General features: G+C 42.6%; 1 protein-coding gene across 6 annotated transcripts in view; it reads right to left on the reverse strand.

Moving 5' to 3' along the window:
* Positions 1-238: 238 nt before the first annotated feature.
* gria4a (glutamate receptor, ionotropic, AMPA 4a) overlaps positions 239-24,682 on the reverse strand; it is a 119,213-nt gene continuing 94,769 nt past the window's right edge. The window contains exons 14-18 of one of the 6 annotated variants that reach the window (XM_030440390.1): positions 23,777-23,975; positions 18,931-19,178; positions 12,548-12,662; positions 10,693-10,830; positions 239-4,218 (exon numbers count right to left, since the gene is read on the reverse strand). In XM_030440390.1, coding sequence (XP_030296250.1) covers positions 4,054-4,218; positions 10,693-10,830; positions 12,548-12,662; positions 18,931-19,178; positions 23,777-23,975 — 865 coding nt within the window. In that variant the 3' untranslated portion in view covers positions 239-4,053. Of the gene's footprint in view, positions 4,219-10,582; positions 12,663-14,911; positions 15,027-18,930; positions 19,179-23,776; positions 23,976-24,682 lie in introns of those variants that run through there. The other 5 variants (XM_030440381.1, XM_030440408.1, XM_030440400.1 and 2 more) reach the window with 5 other exon arrangements.

Below are 24,682 nucleotides of genomic sequence, written 5' to 3' on the forward strand. Positions count from 1 at the left end.
CAACCTTCACACACATTGACTGCTTTCCTGTGTGGTTTAACACAGATAATTGTATTCTGTATTTACCCCACTTGTGCTGCAAAACAAGCTTTGCATTTCTAGTCCATTTCACACCAATCCAATACAGTGAATATTATCATTTATATGATCTGGGAGTGCACGAGGGCTGCAAGCTGGTTGCTGTGCACAAGAACGGAAACAGGATCAGAGGATAAATAACCACACAGAGAGGAGCAGGTTCAGCATTGATGTTTTACTAGAAAAAGAAACCAAATGGAAAGACAGAAACGAAGGAAGAAAAGAGACCGTGTTAAAGCCAGAGTGTCGACAGCCCAGCAGTCCGCTTTGTGCCGTCTACGCATGAAATCTCACGTGTTGGAGGTGGCAATGAAACAAAACACATCAGTAACATGTATAGTTTGACTGCCTGGGGTGTCTGGTGTGGCAAGTGTAGCTAGATCCGCGTCTCTGCGCAAATGCATCCACCCACTATTTCCACTTGTTCTCTCATTGCTGCAGTACTGCTGCAGTGATCCCCTGGGCTGAGAGGAAGTGATAGGAAACTGTTGTTTGTTTTAGCCACAGGGAGGGTCGCTGTCTGAGATACTTCTGTTTATGCTCTTCGAGTTGAGTTTGATTTGAATACGTTTGATGCAGGACTGATGCGCGATGAGGTACGTGTGTGAGTTTTACAAAGAAGTGGAAGTTCTTCTGTTTTTCTTTCTTTTATGCAAAAATAACAGTTACAACGTAAAAGATTTTAAATATCCGGGGCAGAGGACCAGAGGAGACTCAGATTGTCCGATTGGTGTCTCGAGTTCTCGATTGATCTCTATCCCATTATTTTGCAGTGTATCAGGGTTGAAAATGAAGTAATTTGTCATTGCTGAGATGCACTTTATACAGAGAGCTCTGTCTTACAGTAGGAAGGACGAAGGCAGAATGGAGGGTAGACAAAACAAGAGAGGGAACATGGAAAAAGGCAGAATTAAACAAAAGTAACAACAGACGATTTGAGCAGGGCAGAAAACACAATATCTAAATCCCACACAATTTCTTTGCGAGTGTCACCACCAGGCTAATTGTGTTGGCACGTAGAAGTAAAACTACGCTAAACCATGTAAAACTTGTTCCTCTCCTAATTGTTCCTCAGTTATTAATGTATATTTCCTCCCCCAAAGGCTGGCAGGAATTCGATGTGCCAAAACAGGCTGTCATCTTTTATATTGCAGATTTTTAAACATTTTGTAGGATTGATCGCTCTCACCGAGCACACAAGATCCAATTTCGTCCCCAAAAAGTGCAAACCCTGCTCTGTTTGAACTCTCGCTGGATTTCAATCTGTCGCTGACTCACATCTGGTGAGAAGACAAATAACAAAAAGCACTGAGGCGGTATGAATTGCGACACAAATGCTACACTCTCCAAAATGTCAGACAGCATTGTTTCCCTCCCCCTTCTCATTGTGTGGGCTTCAGTGTCGAATACTGGCATCTCCGTACGGTTTCGGGAGCCTCTGCAACCTGAGCAGAAGATGTTGAATTTAAAAACATTGCTGGACGATGAAAAACAGTCACTAACTACTCGTAAAACAGACGGGCAGGCAGAAATCAATTTGTCCGACCCTCTCATGGTGCTGGAGTGATCACTCTGAGCTGACCCTGTGTATGCAACGATGTGCGTGCGTTTCTACGTGTGTGTCCGTGTGAGTGCCAGATGGACATTCAGTGTTGAGTAGGACACACAAAGACTGTGGCATAATAATATTCTCAAGTTATCAAAAAAAAAAACAGCCATATAACAGAATGTATGCCATGGCCTCTGACAATCTGTGATCAATGTTTTCTATAGCTCTCTATAGACGTATAGATATATATTCATTTGTATTATATATAATATGTAGATTTATAAAAAAGATTTGATCTTAATTACAAGTAGTGGCATTGTTCTTTTTATATTCATTATTGCAATGAATTGTTATCTAAGATGATTAAAAAAGACAAGTGAGTTCTGTTTTGCTACGCAGTTATTTACAACAGTTTTTTAAAAAGCAAGCTTTCTGATATGATACCTTTCCCCGGCCACTGGAGAAGACTGAGGATCTCAAATGGCCACCAAACCGCCCGTTAGAGTCGTTACTTGTAGAGAAACTGAAAACTGCACCTATGGGTCTTTATAGTTCAAGTCAAATGAAGGGCACACAGCATAGACCAGTGGTTCTCAACCTTATTACCCCCTTTTTCACCATATGAGCTCTGGTTCTTTAACCGGTTCTGTCAAGATTCTCGGTGCTATCAAGTGAAGCAGCCTGCCTACAAGTTTTAAGTGGAACCATTGTAATCAAGGACAAGTTTTTAATGGGGGCCGTTGCACAATGCACGCACACTTCAATTCACACTTGAAGTTACGGGAAATCGTCACCTGGGAACCAACTTTTCAAGTTCCCAATCAATTTATTTTTGGTCAAAATGCTTAGAAAGGTTCATAATTGGGTGTACAAACCTATTCCTAATTGTTGGAAAAGCTTGGAGCAGTGCAAAGTATAATGAACTTTCATTTGCATTTTACTTTGCCAAGATATTTGGATTAAAGGTGCAACATGTAAGAAAAGGACACCTGTTTAATTCGGGGGCAGCGTGTCACCAGAGTAACCGCTAACTGCTACTAATTGTAACGTGAGATCACTTAACTGTGCAGCTAGCTGTAAACTATGGTTCTGATTCTGCCCACACTGGCAGCTCAGATCACGGGGAGAGTGTTAGTGTTGTTTAGGGTATAGAGTGGCGAGGGGCTAGCTGGTTAGCATGCTAAACCTTTAATGATTCAAAAGGACACAGAGGCGGACTTTGTTGCCACAATCAAAAGGGTAATAGCCCAAATGTTTTATACAACATACTCTATAGCTCATTTTCGAAAGCAGGTCCCAGTGTTTAGGTTGAGAAGCACTATGCTCGGTAGCCATATGAGATCTGCCCATGTGTTTTATTTTTTCTTTCCATCACTGAATATACAGTTTAAACCTCGCCTTTGCCTTAAACCTCGGCAAAAAAAGTAATCATCGGTTTGCTATTTAGCATTTCTACAGTCATGATGATGCTGTTGATGAAGGACTTTGTAAATTACTACTGCTTGTTTTGTTTTTTTTCTTTTACAAACCCCTGTGAATTCTGTGGCCAAGTTCAGCCGCACACGTGTGTGTTTGGAGGTTACTTCTGTTCTACATTGGCTGATTAGCTCGCCTGTGTCCGGGGTGAGAAATTATTCTATATGCGTAGTAAGAAAGCATTTTCATTCAATTTGAACAGTCCATAGCAAAGTAGCGGGTTTGCACAGTCCGAACGTTCAAGGTTACAGTTTTCTGGTCTTCTAAGGGTGATTATACCTGGCACTCAGTCTTTGCAGGCAAGTTAAGATGACGTTGACCATGATGATGATGATGATGAAAACAATGTTTGGAGTCTTAGTAAGGCGTTGTCAAGGGGTGCGGCCTGTTGGCCGACACTGTCCAATGACGACAGAGCAGGAACAGAGTTGTTTGGTTGTCTTTTTTTTCTCTCTCTTTTACTGTCAGCTGCGATCATCATCTTTATCACTATCATCATCATGATCGGGATCGTAGTCACGTTCACAGCTCATAGTTCATTTCTTGTCAGTCTGTGCTGGCTTTCACGTCGGTTTGTCGATATCAGGATGGTATCCTCCCAAGAAAACAACAAAATGAATGCTGCAGGCAAGTGTGATAGTCAGAGTTGTCTTTTTTTTCCTCCACTGTTCACTCCACAGTCGTATTTCACTTGTCTCTTGTAAAAGAAGTCATGGCAGCAGGAACGTGAGATGATGATGCGCAGTGTGTGTTTGTGTCTTCTAGTGTGTAAAAATGTGTGTTCATTGTGTCGGTATCTGAGTATATATGCATGTTTTCTGTGTGTGTGTATGTGTGTTATACATGACAATGATATGTGTGTGATTGTATGTAAGCGCATGTGTGCGTGTGTCCTTGTCGAAGTCTTGTATGTCTGTGTGTCGTTAAGGCACGGCAGGTGTTTTTGGTTTTCAGGGCAGTCCGGAGGAGACCACTGCAAGGCCGGGGTGTCGGAGGGAGGCGTGGCCAGCATGCACGGCTTTGGGGCAGTCTGGCGTCAAGACGCGGCCATTCTCCCCCACACTTCCTGTGATGGATAAACGGGCCTTGTTCCGCATGGCTTCAGAGAAAGACAGCTATTAAGAGGAGAGATGGAGGGGAGGTCGAGGAAGAGGGTGGAGATGGCAGAGTGGAGATTTTGTTTGAAAAAAAAAAAATAAGTGCCTCATAAGTGTAGAAACTGTTTAAAGAAAATGCAACCAATTGCGTAAAGACACAGACATTTCCATACGAATACATGCACCAAAAACACTCATCCATGCATGTGCCTGTACACACTGTACACACGAGTCTGCTGACACTTAGAGAGGTCTGAGGGTGGGTGCAATCACACATACGGTTGAAACAATACTGCAGAGATTCAGCTTTTTGCATTAATTTGGGTGAGAGAGACCTAAATGGGGTATCACCTCTCTGTGGTCTATGTTTTGTTTTTTTTCCTATTTGCATTATTTTTCTTACATTTCAGTGTGTCGAGCTCTCGTGGCCACGGTACAAACTAGTGCTAAAACAATTCATCAACTCAAAATAATCAGTAATTTGTCCTCATTTGGTGGTTCCTGTTTCTCATATGTATGGATTGGTTGCTTCTGTATATCCGATCAGCCACAACATAAAACATACACAACACACTGACAGTTCAAGTCAACTACATTGGCCATATGCAAAGTAATGTTCTGCTGGGAAACTTTGGGTCCTGGCATTCATGTGGATGCCACTTGACACGTACCACCAAGACAAACATCGTTGCAGACAAAGTACACCCCTTGATTTGCAATGGCACTTCCTGTTGGCAGTGACAACGCACGCTGATGAACTGCAAAAACTGCTCAGGAATCACCTGAGGAACATGACAAAGAGCTCAAGGCGATGGCTCAAGCTCCCAGATTCCCTAGATCTCAGTGTGATCGAGAATCTGTAAGACAGCCCAGACCAAGTAGGTCCAACCAACATTGCAACCCCCAAGACTCTGCAGGGGGGTGTCCAATGGGGCCAGGCACCACAGGGAGCTGGTGTCCATGCCTCTATGGGCTATAACTGAGTCCGATCCATGGTTGTGCCTCAACGGATCGGAATGGTGGGTGATACGTGTCAAGTGGTATCCAGTAGGAACCCAGTGCTTCGCGGCAGAACATTGTAAGAGATTAATTTCACCCATCAGTGGTTTCATGTTGTGTCTGACGGGTGTTTATTATATTGTGAACTGAATATGTTTGTGCTTTAAACTGTTGGATGGACAAAACAAGTCATTTGAATGACACCTTCAAATGACTTGTTTTATCCAACCAACATTTTAAAGCACAAAAATATTCAGTGAGTATCAGAACATTTTTCTCCTTTTTATATAATGTTTTGAATCAAGTTTGAATGGCATTTTTCCTCCCTGCTCAAACAAATTGAACAACGGGTGGAGACTTCCTCCGAATGACTTCAAGCGGACTCTGTGTGACTGCACCCGAAGCTACACATCCAAACTTCACAACAGTTACACAGTTCTACCAAAGGCAAATGTAAAAAGCAGGCAACAACCAACAAACGTGTACATAGTAGACGAGAGGATTTGGGTTGTAGACAACTGCATTTCATAGGTGACCATGCATTTCTGGGTTTCAGTAATCCGAGAAAAGTTTAGGTGAGGATTTGAAAGGATAGGATTTGGAAGGTGAGGACTTTGAAAATACAAAAGGAAAAACATGAAGGAGTGATTTTTCTTTCAAGGTTCCAGATTTATAGAGAGGGAGTGACTGACTATACCGCTCAGAGTAGGGTGACACTTCACACAGATGGGCTACGCTGTGATGTTTCACTCAAGCGTGCGCTGCTCGATGATAACCTCACATCTCTGAGAGCCAAAAAGCTTTTATTTCCTGATTAATCGTGGATTTGTTTTATATGATTGGGTGTTTGTGGTGCTGTGATTGGGGCACTTCATAAAATGTCTCTGCTATAAATGAGGCTTTTCAATGGAAATCATTGACAATCTAGAGAGAATAACCTCTGGAAATGATGCTCGGAGAGAAGAAAATGGTTCAGTTTTGGAACAATGGCTATTTGATGTTCCGTGCATAATCTGATGTAGTATCTTGTTGGAAAAGCTAGTTTGGGATGCATGAATTGGAGGACAATATCTGAAAACTGGCATTTACAATAATTTACTTTACAATTACAAACAGCCAGCAGTATTTGCTAATACACTGCCAGAAGTTTACCCTCTTCCTCTCTTAATGAGTGCTGTCATGCTGATGTACAGCTCAATTAAAAACTTAAGGGAAAACACAGCATAGATACTCTACAGGAAGATTTAAGACTACCTTCAAGGAACCCATAATGTTTTAAGATGTTTTGGACGAGACTATTGCAACTCGGAACTCTTTTGGATGATTTAAATTAGAAAACATGGCCTACGTCCAGACTACAGCCATGGAGGGAATGCTGTGAGCTGTGGTAAACCTTCTATGTCATTTAAAGTTGGCACCAGTACCTTTGCACAGATAATAGCCAATAATTATTCTGCTGCATTTAGCTGTCATTATGTTCGCATCCGGGGTATTGATCCTGCTAAATATTTCAAGATGATCATCGAGTCCAGTATTTTCTCTCACTCTCTTGTTAATTGCTCCTTTACATCATTAAGAGTGTGCCATGTTTTTACAGCAACATCACTAAGTAGCCCTTCTATATGAAGTGTTTGCTTCATTAATTATTCCTCAGCATTATTGCTAAGTAAGTGGGCTGTTTTGCAGTTGTCAGGGCTAGAATATATCGGCCTGCCTGTTTGGACCATCTATAACAGGGGTGCACAACTCCAGTTAATGGATGACACTTTAACGGTACAGTATACGGACAGGAAATAGTGCTTACTACTAGCTAGCAGGAGTGAACTTACTTTAGAAGATTTTTGTCCCATGGTTTGTTGTTGGTTGATTAAAGGGTTATGTCAGATTATTTGAAGTGGGTTTGTATGAGGTTCTTATGTCAATGTATCACCTCAATAGATGGTGGTCTGTACTTTCCAACTTGGAGAAGTATCAGGAGTACCAGGACGGAAGCTAAGCAAGTGCTGTGGTGGGTGGCAGCAACAAAATACATTTAAACCCTATTAATTTAATTGTAATCTTTATTTAAAATAATTTCACCTCTTTACCTTGCCATCAATCAGCCCTTTCCAACAGGGAATTTAAATCATTATATCGCTCTCTTCAAAGTCACCGGACTCCTTTGACAAAAACATGACTTTTTATCTTGCAGAACGGAGTTGCTGGTTTACTGCAGCGTCAATGGGTTAGTTGTTTCTTTTTATTGTGTGCCTTTGGTGCTCTGAAAGCTTAGTTTGGATACAATGTGTTGAAACACCATAGTCACACAATTAACTTACTGATCAAGGCAGCGGTAGACAAGCAACTCACTTGTTCTGCAGGGTAAAAATGGCTGCTTTTGTCAAATGAGTCTGGTGACTTTGCAGCAGGGGCCAGTGCCCCCGTAACTCTGAGTCTGGACCCCCCTGTGGCCCCCCTGACAGAGAGTCTGCATTAATAACACAATGATAGATTTCTTGCAATGATTTTGTTCTGAAGGGAAAGGCAGAAATAAAGTGTCTCAGCAGTTTACTACCCAATCAAAATTGCTGAAATTGTAAACACTGCTTTGTCCGAATGAGGGATTTATCCTTTTTTCCGGGTTGTATGTGCCCCCTTACAAAAAAGTTGGCCCCAACCTGGCCCCCCTATTAAAACTGGTCTAGAACAACCACTGCTTTGCAGATAGCAGAGATGGATACAGCGTACAGCATACAATTAAACTAATATCAATTGTTTTAACAGGTGGGAATTTTAGGTGGCAACTAAAAAGGTTTTTCTGGTGCCCTCGTCCACAGCGGTAAGTTGCTTATCTTTAGAGCTGGGACTACACTGCTTCTCCAAACTCAGGACCACCGACCTCCATCTACTGTAAGTAATACAATGAATATGAATACATACTTCATACAACTCCACTCCAGTCCTGGTCTGTCTGATTTAAATCTGAAATTAAACACCTACAAATGCAGAGAAATCTATCTATAATATGACAATAGATCTATATTAATTATCTGCTGTGGTTAGCTACAGCCAGGACTTCATATATTTTCCCTAATTATCGGCTGATAATTAATATATAAAAACTGTTTATGCATGAAGGCATTTAGAATAACAAAAGTCAGATTTTTGCAGGTTGACTAATGTCATTGGACAAAAATGAAAAGCAATCAAAAAGTGCTGCAGGATAAAAAAATTGATAAAAATCCATTCTATTATTCCATTTGTTCACTTAATAACTCAAACTGATTATACGGTTCGTGTTACCTGAATAAAGGAGATTAAGTCTGTATTTCAAGAGAACATTTGAAACTTTGCTCATGCTGTCAAAACCCTCAGTCTCACACAAAATTGGTTTGAATTGGCTCGGCGTGAATCGGCTCTTAACAAGCGGGGCGTTTCATGTACATGCCCCAGCTCGCACAAAGCTTCACCCACACGTTCTCATAACATTGCAGTTGTGCTTTAGGAGTAACTTATCCTGTTATAAAAATTATGGTGGACGTCCACTGACGTGAAAAACAAATTAAAAGTATTTTTATTCCTGAGATATCCATCACATTATGGCTGGAAAAGGTCTAGTCAGACACAAATCAGTGATAATTGCTGTCACACGTTGGCTTATTAATTTGTAGCTGGAAGCAGATTTTTAATGAGGAACACAAGAGCTTTTGCTTTCAGGGTATGAAAGTAAAGTGAAGACGGTAGAGTACTGCTTCATCTGCTTCAAATAGTTTAGGATAGTTTCGGACAAAATAACATATTAGAGAAAAAATTAAGAAATGCGTTTCAGGTATAACTATCAAATACATTTGAAACTTGTAAACGTATTGTTATTAGAATTTATATGGAAGACCTTTTACGTTTGTATTTCACAGGGGAGTGTGTATGTTTCCACCGCTAATGTGGGACCTTTGAACTGGGATGAGTTGAGGCTTGCTGATTAGAATGCTAATTTCAGTAAATATCTCTGTAACACAATACAAAGACATAAAATGTCCAAACTGTTATTTTTTTAGGTTTTCAAATAGAATTCTTACATATTTCTCCTTTAACTATTGAGGTCATTTTTGAAGGTGCAATATTAAGAACTGGTGTCCTTTCAAATTCATACTCCCACAAATCAGGGGCAACATATCATCAGAAAAAACACCAACTGCTGCTAACTGCAGGTACCATTAATTTGTTAGCTCAGCTAGCAGATCGACTGGGACCTCGGATCACTGGGGAGATGTGGGTGTTTACAACGTTAGCAAAAGAGCTTCGGACCGGTATAGGCCAGGGCTAGCTGGTTAGCATGCTAACGTTGGTTGATATATCTGAAACATAATAGACAGACATCATAATGTCCAGACAGTTGTTTCTTCACTAGTTTTTTGTTTTCAACTACAATTCTCATGTATTGCAACTTTAAGCAAAAATTCTAAACATTACTCAGTGTCTTTACATGCACAGCTTAGTCGGATTACAGCCATAGTTCGACTATGCTACTCAATCAGACAACTGCAATTGTCTGAGTATACATGCCGTTGAGAAAATCGAATTATTGGCCGAAGCATGTCATACCCCGGTATGATAGGTGGCGCTGTACCCATTTCAAATAGTGGTAACAGAGCCACCTCCGGCTGACCCCTTTACGTCACTAGCAACAAACTCTGCCTCGGCATTCGAGAAAGATGGTGTACGAAAAGCGAGACGAAGCTACATCTTTGTACATTTCGTATATGGTGTACATGATAATTACACAAACTAGATGCACAATGGCTCTCTTCCTTGCGGTTATTTATTTAAAGAAGCAATAATTAAATGGGAATATAATTGTGAGATTATCGATAATTAAAATAATCGTTAGTTAAGCACTGCGCAGCATATAAGAATCTAACTTAACCCCTGAGGATGGAGTTGTGCATCCCTGGTTCATCATGTTTTTAACTGGAAGCTAAAATTACAATGCAGGTGCCTCGTCAAGTCCTGAGCCAAGAGCATCACCATCAATGCCATCATCATCACCATCATCATCTGCAGCCAAAGACGATGGAACCAAATTTGTAGTCACACATGTCAAACCCCAATCTAGCCAGGGGTGAAGTGCTGAAGAATTAAAAAATAACGACTGTAAAAAAATCCTGGAAAATATTTGGCCAATAAACAAACAAAAGAGCCAAAATGAGCTTTAAAGAAACAAAAAGAAAAAGCTACATTGGTTCCACAATGCTTGACCGCATCCTCATCATCACCACATGAAGAACAACACGGTTGCGTGGGGCTGCTGCGTCAGCCGCTACATCGACAATACAATAATCTACAGCACCACCACCATGATCAACACCACCATTACCCCACCTATATGGGAGCCTCTAAATCCTACCCCTATATCTTGACCCCCTCGGAGCCGTACACGTTGTACCCCTCCCTATAAGTGGCTAGATTCTGGGTGCTGGGGGAGGGGCTGGGGCAGTGGGGGGGGCTAAGGTCCACCTTCATGCGCTTGGCTTCGGCCCGTGACTTGTAGCAGAACTCGACCAGGGCTACCAGCATGGCCAGGCCAAGGCCGCCCACAAGAATGTAGAAGACCCCGGCCACGTTGGACAGGCTGAGAGCCTGGGACGACTTGTCCTGGAGAGAGGGAGGGGGGTGGGGTTTGGGGAAGAGCGACGAACGAGTGTCAAGGGGTCAAATGGAAAAGGAAGCGAAGAATGGGGGAAAAATTGTAAAGAAAAAGGGGGGGAAGGAGCGCAGTAGGATAATGATGGAGGATTAAAGAGAAGACGCGATTAGGAGAGCGGAACAGTGGAGTGAGAGGTGGAGGGAGTATCAAGAGTAAGGAGGCAGAAGAAGGCAGCGACGGAGTAGAAAAGCAAGGCAGCAGGAGATGAGAGTGTGAAGAAAGAGTAGGGGAAAAAAGCAGAAAGAGAAAATAGGATACAGTGGGTTAGTCACAGAAATGGAGATTGTCAAAGAAAAAATCATTTAGTGAAACAAGTCTGGCATTGTAATGTACTGTTCTATGATACTGACATTAAAATTATAATACAATTTCACTCTACAACTACAAATCATACTACTACAAGCACAACAGCCACTACATACAGTACTACACATCTGTGACAGTCATTACAACTATTCTACATGTCAACATATTTAACATAGTTAAATCAAAGCAGCTTGAATTAACATCTAGTTTAAGTCAAAAAGAGACAATAGCAGGTTGTAATCTGAGCCGTGATGACATTTCATTGCAGTTTGAATGGAATTTAAAGGCTCCAGTAGTGTAAACATCTACAGTGGAGCAGCTCCTACGTTCTAAATTGTAAACATGTGAGTGTTTGAGAACTTATTTCCTACTCTGGAATAAATGTTTCGACTGTTGGAAGACATATGGAAGGCTGTAGCGCTTCAATAGCAAAATGCTAATAAAAAGTACGGTATCGCTTTATATTACAGGTCCATCATTTTCTACTAACCTCACACGAAATTTCCTCAAAATCAACTACATCATTCGGTTTCTAAATATAAGGTGAATGAGTAAGAAGTGAGATGTGAGCTCACAGTACATGTAGCTGGTTATTCCAGAGGAAAGAACTGCTCCACTTAAGCCAAGTAATTATTAATTCAGTGTTTATTTGTTGTTGAGAACTTTAATCTCCATTTTTGAATAATTAATTCATTTCAAAACATGAATCAGTAATTAACTTGTAATAGCCTAAATATTTAATGGCAAATGAACACATTTTGCACTTCATATGACCTGTAAATAGTACCAAATAACAGAGTTCTTCCAGAAAAATAGGATAATAGGATAATATTTATAAACTGTGCACCTGTAAAACAAAGCGTTACCACTGCATGTTACTCCAAGTTATAGGAATAAACAGATAGCATCCTAAACATGGAGGCTGAAGCCAACTGTTGCTCACAAGTTGCTAAAGCTAATGAAACTGTGGTGTTCTCGTCTGGTTTCAGGTTATCAAACATGGGCTAGTGTATGACATCAAAACAAAAACATGAAAGTGAAAATTGGCTGATGACAATCAACATTTACATCTGCGTTTCTCTAATGCTAACTGTAATGAGAATGGGATTGCCACAGATTGCTACAGAAACTGAACAATAATTTGAGTCAGTCTGATGCAAAATTAAGTGAATGTCCACCATCAGAATAGAAGATGTAGAGAAAAAATTACAAAATAGTCTACTGTGGAGATTCAATATGTGTTTCAGGCTAAATGAGAGCATTGCTATTGATAAAACAGTAGTTGCAGTAATCTGGAGCGTATTCAGGATGAGAGTTTCAGGCTAGCGTTTTTGTGGGCCGCAGCAGCGTGAGACTGACCTTACTTCCAGAGTCCTTGGGTCCACACTCTCCCTTGTCATACCACCATTTGTTTTTCAGTTTGTCTAAGACGCCTGCTTCGCTCAGTTTCAAAACTGCAAGGTTTACCGGGGTTCTTCGCGTGTAAAAATAACATAAATAACATCATAGGTCATGTTATTTTATGTTATTAGAGTATTTCACATTTGCATTGCACAGCTCAGTCACATAGAAAAAGGTACTTTTTGTTCAGATCGAGTGACCTAGCATGGATCCCACTGAGTACATGTGTGTATGCTCGTTGAGGAGGGGCTGGGGGGAGCGAGGAGCTAAGGCGAGCTACAGACATATGAGTGGGACCCACCTTTGTCACTTCAGGTAACACACCCATACTGCCCCAGCTGGTCCTACGCTGAACACTGGAGAGGCAAGTACTGTAAAGCCAGGACTATTGGCGTCAGGCCAGCACTGTGCTACGACTGGGAGAGTGAGCTACAGTGAGACTGACTGTAAGGAGGACTTCTATCTTGTTGCAGGTATGATCTTTTCCTCACACTGATCCAGGAGGTTTTGCCTGAAACTAACCAGAGCACAAGCACAGCACTGTCACAAGAAGACTTCGCCATCATATCCAGATTTCAGGTACAAGAGATCAGTCAAGACGCCGTCTCCAACTTCATCCATCTCAAGTTACTCTAACTGGTGAGGGGTGCACAGAAAAAAGTCTCAAGTCTTGATCCTGATATCCGTAATCTGGATGTCCTGAAACATTGCACCCAAAGACTAAATTGTCATCAGATGACAGTCGATGGGTTCTGAGGTTGTTTTCATTGCTACGCTGTTGGCACGATTTTAAAGGATGACAAGTCTGCTGGTCTATCAGACTGAAATGTGTCATCTATTGGAGGGATTTCCATGAGATGTGGATGAAATCTGTAATGACATTCATGTTCTCCCCACAATTAATTGTAATATTTTGGGAGATCCTCTGACTCTTTTCCCATCAGGTCCAAATTATAATCATTCTAATACTTTGATTTTTGACTAAACACAAAACTAGATTTCCATCAGCCCCACCTGTTCTTTGTGTTTAATGCTAATCAGTGAGTTTCCACTGTTTCACAGGCCCAGAAAAGACGGACTAAGCAACTTTATATCAATGGGAGAAGTGACACCTTAAGTGACACCTTAATTGTGTAATGAAGTCTTTAAATTTGTACATAAAAGCGGTGACTGCCAGGCAGGGGAATTAATCAAAGTGTTCATCGGTGCTGTTGTGGTATAAATTGCTCTCTATTTTTGTAAGAATCAATTTCCTCTCAAACAACAGAAGATAATAAATATACTTTCAAGACCTGAAAGTGACATGAGAGTAGGATAAATGTTTAAATGCTTAACACAAATGGAGAAAAACTGAACCCTAAAAATAGACTTGTTGAAATCTGACAAACGAACCAGAGATGTAGGAAACATTATCCAGTAATTGCATTCTGCTGCCTTCAATTATTCATCCTCCACTATGCCTCAAGTCAACCTGAGCCTAAAAGAATCTGAGAGCTACAATTACACTGGGGTCTCGTTTTTCCATTAAAACCTGGTTTGCCTGCCATGTGCTGGAGCAACAGATTCTCCGTTGTAGAAGTGATAAGGGTCAGTTTGGTGTCTCTCTGTCTCTTTTGCAATCCGACTCTCACTCGAGTCTCCCCTTCTTCTCGCTCCTCTCCCCAGAGCTGCCACTAGGGGGCGATTATTCCTGCCTTGACAGTAATTGCTCTCTTTTTTTTCCCCCACCTGAACACTCTTCGCATTACCTCACACTCAGTCCTTTCGTGGGGGGGGGGGGGGGGTTACTTAAAGTTATTATCATGAGGTTTGCTTGATTTATCTTGGCAGGCACTCACCTGTAAAAGGGGGACATATTTCCCTGAATGATACTGACAGTGAACGACTTTCTGATGATTCCACATAAATTATAGAACACATCGATCTTTTTAAAAGCGTGTGTGTTCTCGTTTGGGTTTCAGCCAATTGATTTCTTTCAGAACCGCCTCATCTGATGTTTTTTTTCCTCGTCGGGAAAGTAACGTTCTCTTTCTTTGTGTCTCAACAAGCTCAAGTGTTTCACCTTCATCAGTGGGTCTGAACCTTTTTTCACAAAAAGGCAGACACCACTGACAACAGATGCAACATTGTGCCTATTTCTGTAGCAGCAGGGTGTCTCAGGAGATTTTACAGTGTCACTTTTGCCCTCCCTGTTTGCTTCTCGACTCTTCGCCAGGGCAGATGCATGCGTTACGCTCCCAGGACGGGGGCTGTCGCGGGCTGCTAGCCGGTGAGCGGCCCCCGTCCCCCTAGTGGTGGGGCGGGCAGACAGAGAGGGCTAACCTTGGAATCCCCTCCCCCGCTGCCACATTCTCCTTTGTCATACCACCACTTGTTTTTCAATTTGTCCAACAGGCCCTGCTCGTTGAGCTTTAGAACGGCCAGGTTGACCGCGTTTCTTTAAGTAAAAAAGGAGGGACAGATAAGATAGTTTGGTCAGAGCAGAGGATGGGGGGTGGGGGGCAGACAGACAGACAAGATGGACGTGGACCACAGCTGGGAGGGAAACGAGGAGGAGAGGGGGGAGAAATCAGAGGGGTTGAAGGGAAAAAGGTGGGTTAGTGGGAGGATGCACCCCAGACAACACTCTCACTTACTCTTTATCTCTCTACTTGAGGTCCTTTTTAAAAATATGTTCCCCTTTTCCAAAAACGACTTTTAGTTATTCTGTTTGTTCTACTGTATCTCTCCTCTGTCGCTCTTCAGTATCAGGCTGCGAAGAGAGGACGCTCAACAGCGAGTGTCAGATTCCTGGTATAAAGTGTGTTAACCAGGTCTCTGCAGCCTGCTGATGGTGCTCTTCTCCCCTCTTACTGCTCCCCTACCTTTCTGCTACTCTGTGTGTGTGTGTGTGTGTGTATGTGTGTGTGGCTCCAGTTTCCTACAGCCCTCCTGCTCACACCCCTGAAGGGATTGACCTCCAAACACAAATTCAGGGACACGGGGCTAAATACCAGGCAATCATGCTGCGGGTGCACATGTATACAGCTAAGCTTTTGTATATTTGGCAAGAGAAGAGGTGCGGCTCATTATTTTGGTACATATTCAAAGTCAGCCTCCTGAAATTTGACATAAAAATATGTAAAACAGTTGTCTGTTGAAACAGTTGTCATTATTGCCCTGCAGTGCAGTTGAAAGCGTGTTTTTTTTTTTCAAAGTTTTAAAGGTTGCTGCTTTGGGAAAAGCTTCAACATTTTGGATCAGCTTTTTGACATTCTTTTCTTGGTGGCAGCGTTGGCTCGGTTATCTTTAAATGAGCTTTTTTAACAGCAAAGCACACCTTGTGAATGCTTTGCCAAGCCTCAGATGTGACACGTCTGTGCATCTTGGTGGCCCCTCAGTATCACCAGAGGTCTTTAAAGAATCCATGATCTCAACTGTGTTGCCATGTAGCAATAAAATTAGTTTAACAGAAATATAGACAAACTTGATTTAACTGAACCAGTGGGTGTCTGGAGGGTAACATGCATTAAATCTCATAAATCATAAAAAAGAAATGGAATCTACAAGTGCCTAAAAAATGTCTCCAATATTGCAAAATGAATCTAATGGATCTGGTTTGCACAGAAAGTTTATATGGGACATGAAGTATAAGTATCGTAAGCTTAGGTTTGGTTGTTTTTTCTTATGAAAGTGACATGCCGTACATCTGTTTCTGGCAATGATAAATTATGTAACTTTCTTGATTTCTTTCAAGAAAAACTGGCCTGTTGTTGGGGTTCAGTGTGTTAAGGGATGTTTTCTTCTGAACTGAAGTCATATTCTTGTTGTTGCCATGAAGATTAAGGTCACGTGACGGTGGGTTTTGTTCTCCACAGAGGGTAAATGGGGTGGATTGGCGTATCACCTGCACCCAACATTGGACTTTGTTGTATGCGAGGGCAATTAGAACGACAAAAGTCAAGTTTTGTAACATGTGTGCATATTTGCGTGTTTGCAACATTAGATTATATTGAGCTGAGGCATATAAAAACAGTGCCCTTCAAAGGACAGACAATCCAACAGAAGGAAATGTGGCAGACAAACCACTTTCAACTTGATTATTCCTGCAAATGTCTGCTGATTGCCTCAGTATGTGGCCCGTTCCCTCACTGTGATGTCCAGAGGAGTGTCGACAAAATGTGGCTGCAGGAGATGACTGATTTTGTCAATTCACTCCCTCCGTGCCCTTTATAAATTCATTCCATCCTGTCTTTGCCGCTGCGGTACATCTCTGCTTTGTATAGCAACCTGTAAAAGACTTTCCTGTCGCTCTTTTCTCCTGCCGCCTCCCTCTGCTGACCACTCCTTTGTTTGCCAGATGCTGCAATCAGCCCGACTAATCTCCCCCTAAAAGGGCACTGCAGTCACTGCCTTCCTGCTTGTTTGTTAGTCCGTACACCTGCCTATCTGGAAGTCCTATCTCTCGTGACTGGGCTGTCGCTTTGGAATCAAGGAGGCAAGTGAGAGCAAAGGGGTGAGCTCTCTGAGTAAATAAAAGTCGAGAGATTTAGAGAGGGGACAGTGTTCTCCTGGGTGGTCTGATATACAAGCCATGGGTAATCTCATTAACGTAAGAGGTATGGATGAAAAACAGTTCAAACATGTCTTTGTCATTCATGGTAAAAAAAAAAAAACTGTCACATTAATAATCATAGCTGCACTTCAGAAAAGCATACACATTCCTATCATTCATCCTAATCATCAGGGTATTCATTCTCCTCATCAACATCATCAAGCCTAATTAGAGCTGCGATCAGTTCACCGAGAGGAGCGACAGGCTCACCTGACGTGCACGCTCGCAGCCACACGTGTGCACCTGGTAGGTCAGGTTTTCCGCTGATTGGGAGAAGCCAGAGACAACCGTGGATAGTCCCAGCAATGTGTTCTGGGGGGGTGAGAGGGGGCTTAAGAAGGGAGCTATCCACCCGCTGTCTGTCACTTTTCCCTCATAAACGGAAAAACCTGTTGACGGGAAAGTGACTGGGGGTTTTCTCTTTTTGGAGGGACTTGTTTGCGCCGCACACAGAGGAAAGTTATAGGACGGGATGTGAGGCTGATGTGCTGTTTGCATTTTTGCATTTTTTTCTTTTGCCTTTTACAAGAAATGCTGACGGAGAGAGAGACGGAGGGAGAGAAGAGAGAGCAAGTTGTCCGGCTTTGCTGAATTTAGTCAATTATTTTCCCCCCCGAAGACAAAGTCTCCATACCGCCGTCACAGTCTCCTGGAAAACGAATTATCTGCATTGCCAGCACACCGGAGTGAAACCTGTTGGGACTGTTACTGTAGGCTCAAGTTAACAAGACGGATAAACAAGCGTCTGCCGAGGGAAAAAAAATCAAAACAAAAGGACTGACTAGGACTTTCTCAGTCAATTCCTCCAGCTTGTGCTCTCCTTATTAAAGTTTTAGCACACTGTTCTCCTTTCCTTGATCTGGGTTTTTAATTTGGCATTTTCCGATCAACTTTTGGTGTGGGATCCTGTATCATGTATCAGTTTCTAGTCCCCCCATTGGCCAGGCCCCTCTACTTCCTGTTTCTCATTTTTCTGTCTCCCGTTCGTCTATAAATTCCCCCTCGTGGCTCTGGATGTAAGCGGCAAGCAGTCTGAGGTTCTGCCACTCCTCGCGGTCATATTCAGTTCATAAATCTCTCCTATGATAATCATAATCATCATCATCATCATCATCATTATCACCATCACGACTACCATCTTCCTAGGATGAAAAGGAACAAAGAGACGAGACGACAAGAAAATGGACAGAGTTACCTGTGAGGTGGCCCTGTTGAGGAAGAGAGGGGGTGATCGAAAGAGGGGGATAGAGAGGGGAGGTGGGCATTAAGGGACGGACGAATGAGAGCGACGCAGGACTCAGAAAATGGAGCTAACGTGCCCTAAAGTAACAAAGAGATGGCAGAAGGGTGTGAGGAGAAGTAGAGCGTTTACAGAGAGAGAGATGGACAAAATATATAGAGGCCAGAATGGGGAAGATAAAGAAAAGTATGATGAATCACATAATCTGCATGTTCAACATCTACATCGCTGCTGCTGGGTGAAAACCGCCAAACTGCTCTTTTTGCTTTTTGGGAGTTTTATAATAGTAAAGGGGCAAATTGTTCTTGCGCCGTAATCCTTACAGTGATTTTTTTTTTTCCACCGTTAAATTTTTGCAGGTGAGACGGGCTTTTTTTCACCTGACAGCAGTGACAGGTTTATCTGAATGTAGCATTAAAAAAGGCACAGCAGGGTAGGTGGAATATCGCAGCAATAGTACAGTATCAGCTCTGCTACTGTCTACTATTGTTACACTATTCCACCCACCTTAACTGTGAGCCTTTCGGTGTGGCAATCCCGTAGCCTTTGGAGTCCAGGTTCCCTCCGACTTTCATGGTGTCGCATGGCTTGCGCTGCTCCGTGTACTCGTTCATGGTGGACTCCAGGAGGAAGGCGTACTTCCCCTTGGATTTGCGGACCCTCGCCACGCCCTCCGCTGTGGTTTTGGTGAAGACGGTCGGTTCGGCCGACTTCATATACGACCACATCTTCTCGTACACGGCTATTTTGGACCTCTGCGGTGGAGGGGGAGAGAGCGGAGGTTAATGAGAGATGAATGGGCGTCATTTTGCGAACATATGAGGACAGATTTTCTCACAGATGATGGTTTTCATGAGGAGGAGACTGCCAAGGGAAGAGAGACCATATTGGCCAGGCCTCTTACAAATGATTACACTTCAGGCAGAGAGATAACAGACTGAGAAAACACAGCCATGTCACTCCTAAACCACCTCAATCTTTGACAGCTGTTGATAAGGAGGAGCAGTGTGGATGAAAGGTCTCACAGGCAAAGAACAAAAAAGGGACCTTTTTCGGCTATATTTTGCAGATTAAGTGAAACTCAGTAGCGAACAGTTTGCACTGGAGTGAGCCCGTCAAACAGGCTTCAGGCAGTTCGACAAAACAGTAACAGTAGGAGCTGAAGGTATTGTAGAGCTGAGGTATTGAGTCATCCAATCCTGGGAATTATGGTCAAAACAAACAATGAACACAAATCTGGAAGAGGGAGAACACACAGACTAAATACACAAGAAGCTAATTAGCTGACGGGATGCAGGAAACAGATGGGACAACACACAATGACAGAAAGTACAACAAAACATGACACACGAGGAGAGACTCTTTCAATGACACTGTGGTTTGTTCAGAGTCAACCTTACATCCACTGCCCTATAGCTACAAATACTGCCAAAAGTTTGAGAAAAAATACAGAGCCCAGCTGTTTTTGTACATTACTGAGCCCCTAAAAAACCTGTATATGTGACCTCTCAATAGGAAGGACTCTATTCTGGGCTGAGAACCACAGACATTACTGGCTTTTCAGAGGATTTGTTGAAATCTTACAAAAAATACTGAACGCCACTGGCTTCATCATTTCAGAACGGCGTGTTACTGTTGACGCATCCGTGCTCTGTTTGCACTCCAGGACGCCCCTGCGCACCTCACTGATGCCCAAAGCGTTCTTGCAGCTTCTTCAACCACAGATTTGATTATTCAAATCAACATGCTGATTCTCACCGAGACAAGTGGGGTAAATCTGAGATGGAGAGCTGAGAACAATGAGCACTATTCATTGACACTGGATGCTGTTTACTGATTGGGCACGAGTGCTTTTTTTCAGTGCCTCTAAAATAGAAACGGCAGTACAGTTCTGATATGAGACTTGTGCGATGCGTTTTTACTTCAGTTCCTTTATTGCTCCAGCCTCTCGTGGAGTCGAACAAACCGCCGAGGCTGATTTTCACTCTTATAGTCTTTGAGTGAAATTACACCGCTGATGGAGGGGCTGTGTCTTCCATCTTCCATTTTGATCCTCTGGCACATAACGACATTTATAACCACATTTAAAATGTAACACTACATCTCCCTCGACAAGTCAGCCATCAATCCTGCTTTAAATGAGTTTATGACGGGAATAGTGGCATACTGATCCGATTGTGCAGCCGCTATGAATTTAGTCGCCTGCTGCGACAGAGGAGCTTCTCAGAGGACATCTGTCGGGCGTGATGCAATAGATTGTATTATATCGTGCATGTACCATGCATACGTGTACTCTGTATGTGCGTGTGTAAAGTTTTGTGTTTTCCTGTATGTGTGTGTGTGTGTGTGTTGCCTGTGTGTACTCAAGGGTGAAAATAACAAGCAGAGGAGTCAAACTGTCATCCTCCACAAGCGTCCTGTTTCTTTCTACTCTCTCTCTCTCTCCCGGTGATAAAGTGTTATTCTGTCGCTCAGCAAGCGACTAGCCATGGCCTCAGCCACCGAATCCAGCGCCCGGGGAGATGGTGTGCGTGTGTGTGTGTGTGAGTGTGTTACTAGTGCGTGACGGACACCTATCCCATAATAATGTCACTCATACCAAGAGAGCCGGCGAGCCCCTCGCCGTCTATCTTTTCTCTCTCTCATTTCTCCATCTACTAAAGTCCATCAGAGATTAAAAAAGAAAGAAAAAGAAAACGTTTCTAATCATCCACTTCTCTACACCTTTAGCCGCAAGCTTAATCCATCCATCCATCTTTCACCTATTTTCCACATTTTTGCATGGCTGCAGCATTACTCGCATGCTTTTCTATCTGCCTGCGTGCGCGTGCATATATTAGAGGAATTGAGAGTGGGAGAGACAGTGATGATGATGACTGTGCATGTGTAAAGCGACGTCTGGCCTCATCCGCGGGACGGATGTGTGACAATACGGTGTGATTCTTTCCAGATTCTTTAACAATGAGCGAGGCTGCAAAGGAGGAAATGGATGCTGCGAGTCACCTTCAGGCACCCACGCTATGGAAAAACACTTTTAAATACACATACAAATCTGCGTCGCACACACGCATATATGCATACATGCATGCTTACATACTCATGCGAATACACACACACGCACACACAGATAATTAATGGTGGTGGCGAATCCCCCTCAGCTGTGGGAGAGTAAATTGCTTTTTCACCCTCCACAGATTTCAGCCCGCTCGTTATGTTGATGATGCCAGAGCCGCTCACAGAAGCACAAACTGTCTGCTACAACCTCCACCTCCCCCTCCTCCCACAGCCCCCCCGAATACACACACTAGTGCACACATCTTTACAAAGCATAACTGTAAATTGCTACATACACACACGCACAAACACACAACGCACGGGCTCACAAACAATCCTGAGTATTCCCCTCGGAGCGTGGCGATGTGACAGGGCAGATTTGTTTTTGTGCATTTGATGACACTGGTGTTTCGCCCGGGTCCGCAGAAAAAAATTCTGTCTTCATCAGCGTTGCGAGCGTTTTTTGTGCCTGTATGTGCTTATGTAATTGCAATCCACATGGGTGAACAGGTCAATGGGTGAAGCCACTGTGGGTCTCCTCTGGGCCACTCGCACATCATTCTCCTGCTCACAATTTACAGTAACAGCTCCTTGGAGTATCTACTGCTCCACCTCTGTCCATCTCTGCTTTTTTTCCTCTTTATTATTACTGTTATCATTATTTCTGGTATTATTTATTTGACAGTGTAGAGGAGTGACTCTAATAAAAAAAAACTTGCAATTTTCTTTTTCTTCTTGTACTCCAAAACCTTGACATGAACTTTGATGAAACCAAGTGTTTTTCAGAAATTTGCCAAAAAGCGAAAGCCAGATATTTCAGCTTAGCGTCACTTCCAAAATATAAGCCTCTCTCAATTCAAGATCAGGAGAAAGTCATCCATTCAGTCCTCTCCTCCTACCTGGACTATTGTAAATGGGTTTACACTGTCATTAGTCACTCGTCCTTGTCCCACCTACAGCCTGAGCAGATTTCTGCTCTTGGCTTTTGTTTGGCTTCAATAAAGCTGACAACACCTCCCTCATGTTTGTTTCCTCCGCGCTGCCAGTTTATATCAGAGGTTGCTTCGACTCTGTGTTGCTTGTTTTGAAAGTCTTCTTATGTTATCTAACCTCTGTGCCACAGGTACGGCAGTGCTAATTTAAATGAAATCAAAACTGCAGTATGGCTTATTGTGATATACAAATCACAAGAAGCAGCATTTTTTTCTTTGATAAAGGTAACATGTGTGACACAACAGCATTATAATTAAGCACTGAAATGCTGCAGAGCGTCGTGGCATCTCGTTCTCCAGAAAACACGTGTGTTTGGTACAGACCCCAACAAATGTCACACCATCATCATGATTTCAATTTTTTCAGTGGAAATGAAAAACTGTGATTCAAAATGATCATTCCTGCAACTGCAATATGTCTCAAAACAATCCCAACACGATCTGTTGACCGTATCGACTAGATAATTGCTTCACAGCATGGTAGAATGGCATTTTTCACCTCCAAGGGACAACATCACATTTATATGAAGGCCATTTAGACACAAAATTAGCAAAGACAGAGACAAGGAATGTGAACATTGTCATCCATTCCTAAGAACGTTTCTTCTTCAAAATCTCTTAAAAACACACTTTTTTCTCCTAAGTTGCATATTCTTCCTTTTTTTATTTGTTTTTAATGTGTTTGAGTGATTCTTACCTCGCTTGAATTGCAATGTTGTTTATCGTATCTGTTTTTGTCTTTATAAAGCACTTTGTAACTTGTTTCTGAGAATTGATATATAAATCAAGTTAACATCCAGGTTTAATTGCTTCCAATCTTCTTTTTCTCTTTCTGTCTCTCACATTTTGCTGGCTTATTGCCATGTTTCCAGATGTATCGCTGCAAGCAGCTGTTGATGATTTGAACAGTGAGAAACCGTTGGAGTGAAAGTGTTTTGTACCTATGTGCGCTAGATACAAACTGAACAGGTAGCCTTGCACGAACACTGTTCCACTGCACCATCGGTCACTTTTTCTAACTGTTGTGGAAAATAATCTAGATGTAAATGAGATCAGTGTATGTAAATGTGTTCTTTAAATCATTAGAACATGTATGGACACCCTGAGATTTTGAGATTGTGACCAGAATTTGTAATATTGTTCTGTATGCAGCAATAACAGTGAGACCAGTTGGATGAACATAGACCTCCTGCAGGTCATCTGAGACTTGAAGGCTTCCTTCCCATCTTGAGCTCAGTAGCAAATTAAACTTAGTTAAAGCCTGAAACCTCAGTAGGAATTAAGTAAATGAGCGTATGAGTCCATACCCTGAAGAACTCCTTTGTAGAGCCCGAGTCCAGTGTCCCGTAGGCTATCTCTGTCTGCTTGGCCAAGTCCTCTGCGCTCTCTATGGGCGACACCATCCTCTCCACGGTGAGGAAAGCAGCCAGGTTGGCCGTGTAAGAGGAGATGATGATAAGGGTAAAGAACCACCACACCCCTCCGACAATACGTCCAGACAGAGACCTGGAGAGGAGACAGATGGAGGCGAGAAAAGGGGACAAAACACGGAAGAAGAGAGGTTAAGATTAAGGAGATAAAGGGAAAGAATTGCAGATGAGAAATTAGCAGAAGAATGAGCGGAGAAAGACAAGGATGGAGGTTAAAGGGATAAAAGGAATATAAAAGAGTGGCGGAGGGAAAAACAGAAAAGGAAACATAATTAAGGTTAACTCCTCAGAGATATGCAAAACAAAACACTGTATTTTTTTCTCGACGCCACTGTGTGCATGTCTGTGAAAATGACAAGACCGCCAGAGTAATTGTCTCTCAACAATCGAACCAGTTCGGCGCTGACAATAACGAAGGCAACATGCAGCCGATGGTAATCTGGGCGCTCCTCCGTCTCCCTCACCCTGATCCCTCTCTTTTCTCTTTCTCCATGTTTACGCTCTTTATCTACCAATTGTGAGCATCAAAGTAAGAGGCACTTCAGTTTGTTTGTGCAAACTTGTTTCCACTGTCTAAAGGGGACGAGAGCGAGCAAGACTGAGCGTGTTAAAGGAAGAGGAGAGAGATGGGAGAAGGGAGCCGAATGTGAAGGTTTGTTTTCGCAACCTTTAAACTCAACGTTCCACGTTTTAGAAGAGGAGTAAGAAAGTAAGGAAATTGGATGGGAGATGTTCTCACAGTTCCTCTGTTATCCTTTAAGTATATTAAAAAAAATGTAATCA

Source organism: Sparus aurata, chromosome 2 (genome assembly GCF_900880675.1).
Source record: "Sparus aurata chromosome 2, fSpaAur1.1, whole genome shotgun sequence".
NCBI classification, from domain to species: domain Eukaryota; kingdom Metazoa; phylum Chordata; class Actinopteri; order Spariformes; family Sparidae; genus Sparus; species Sparus aurata.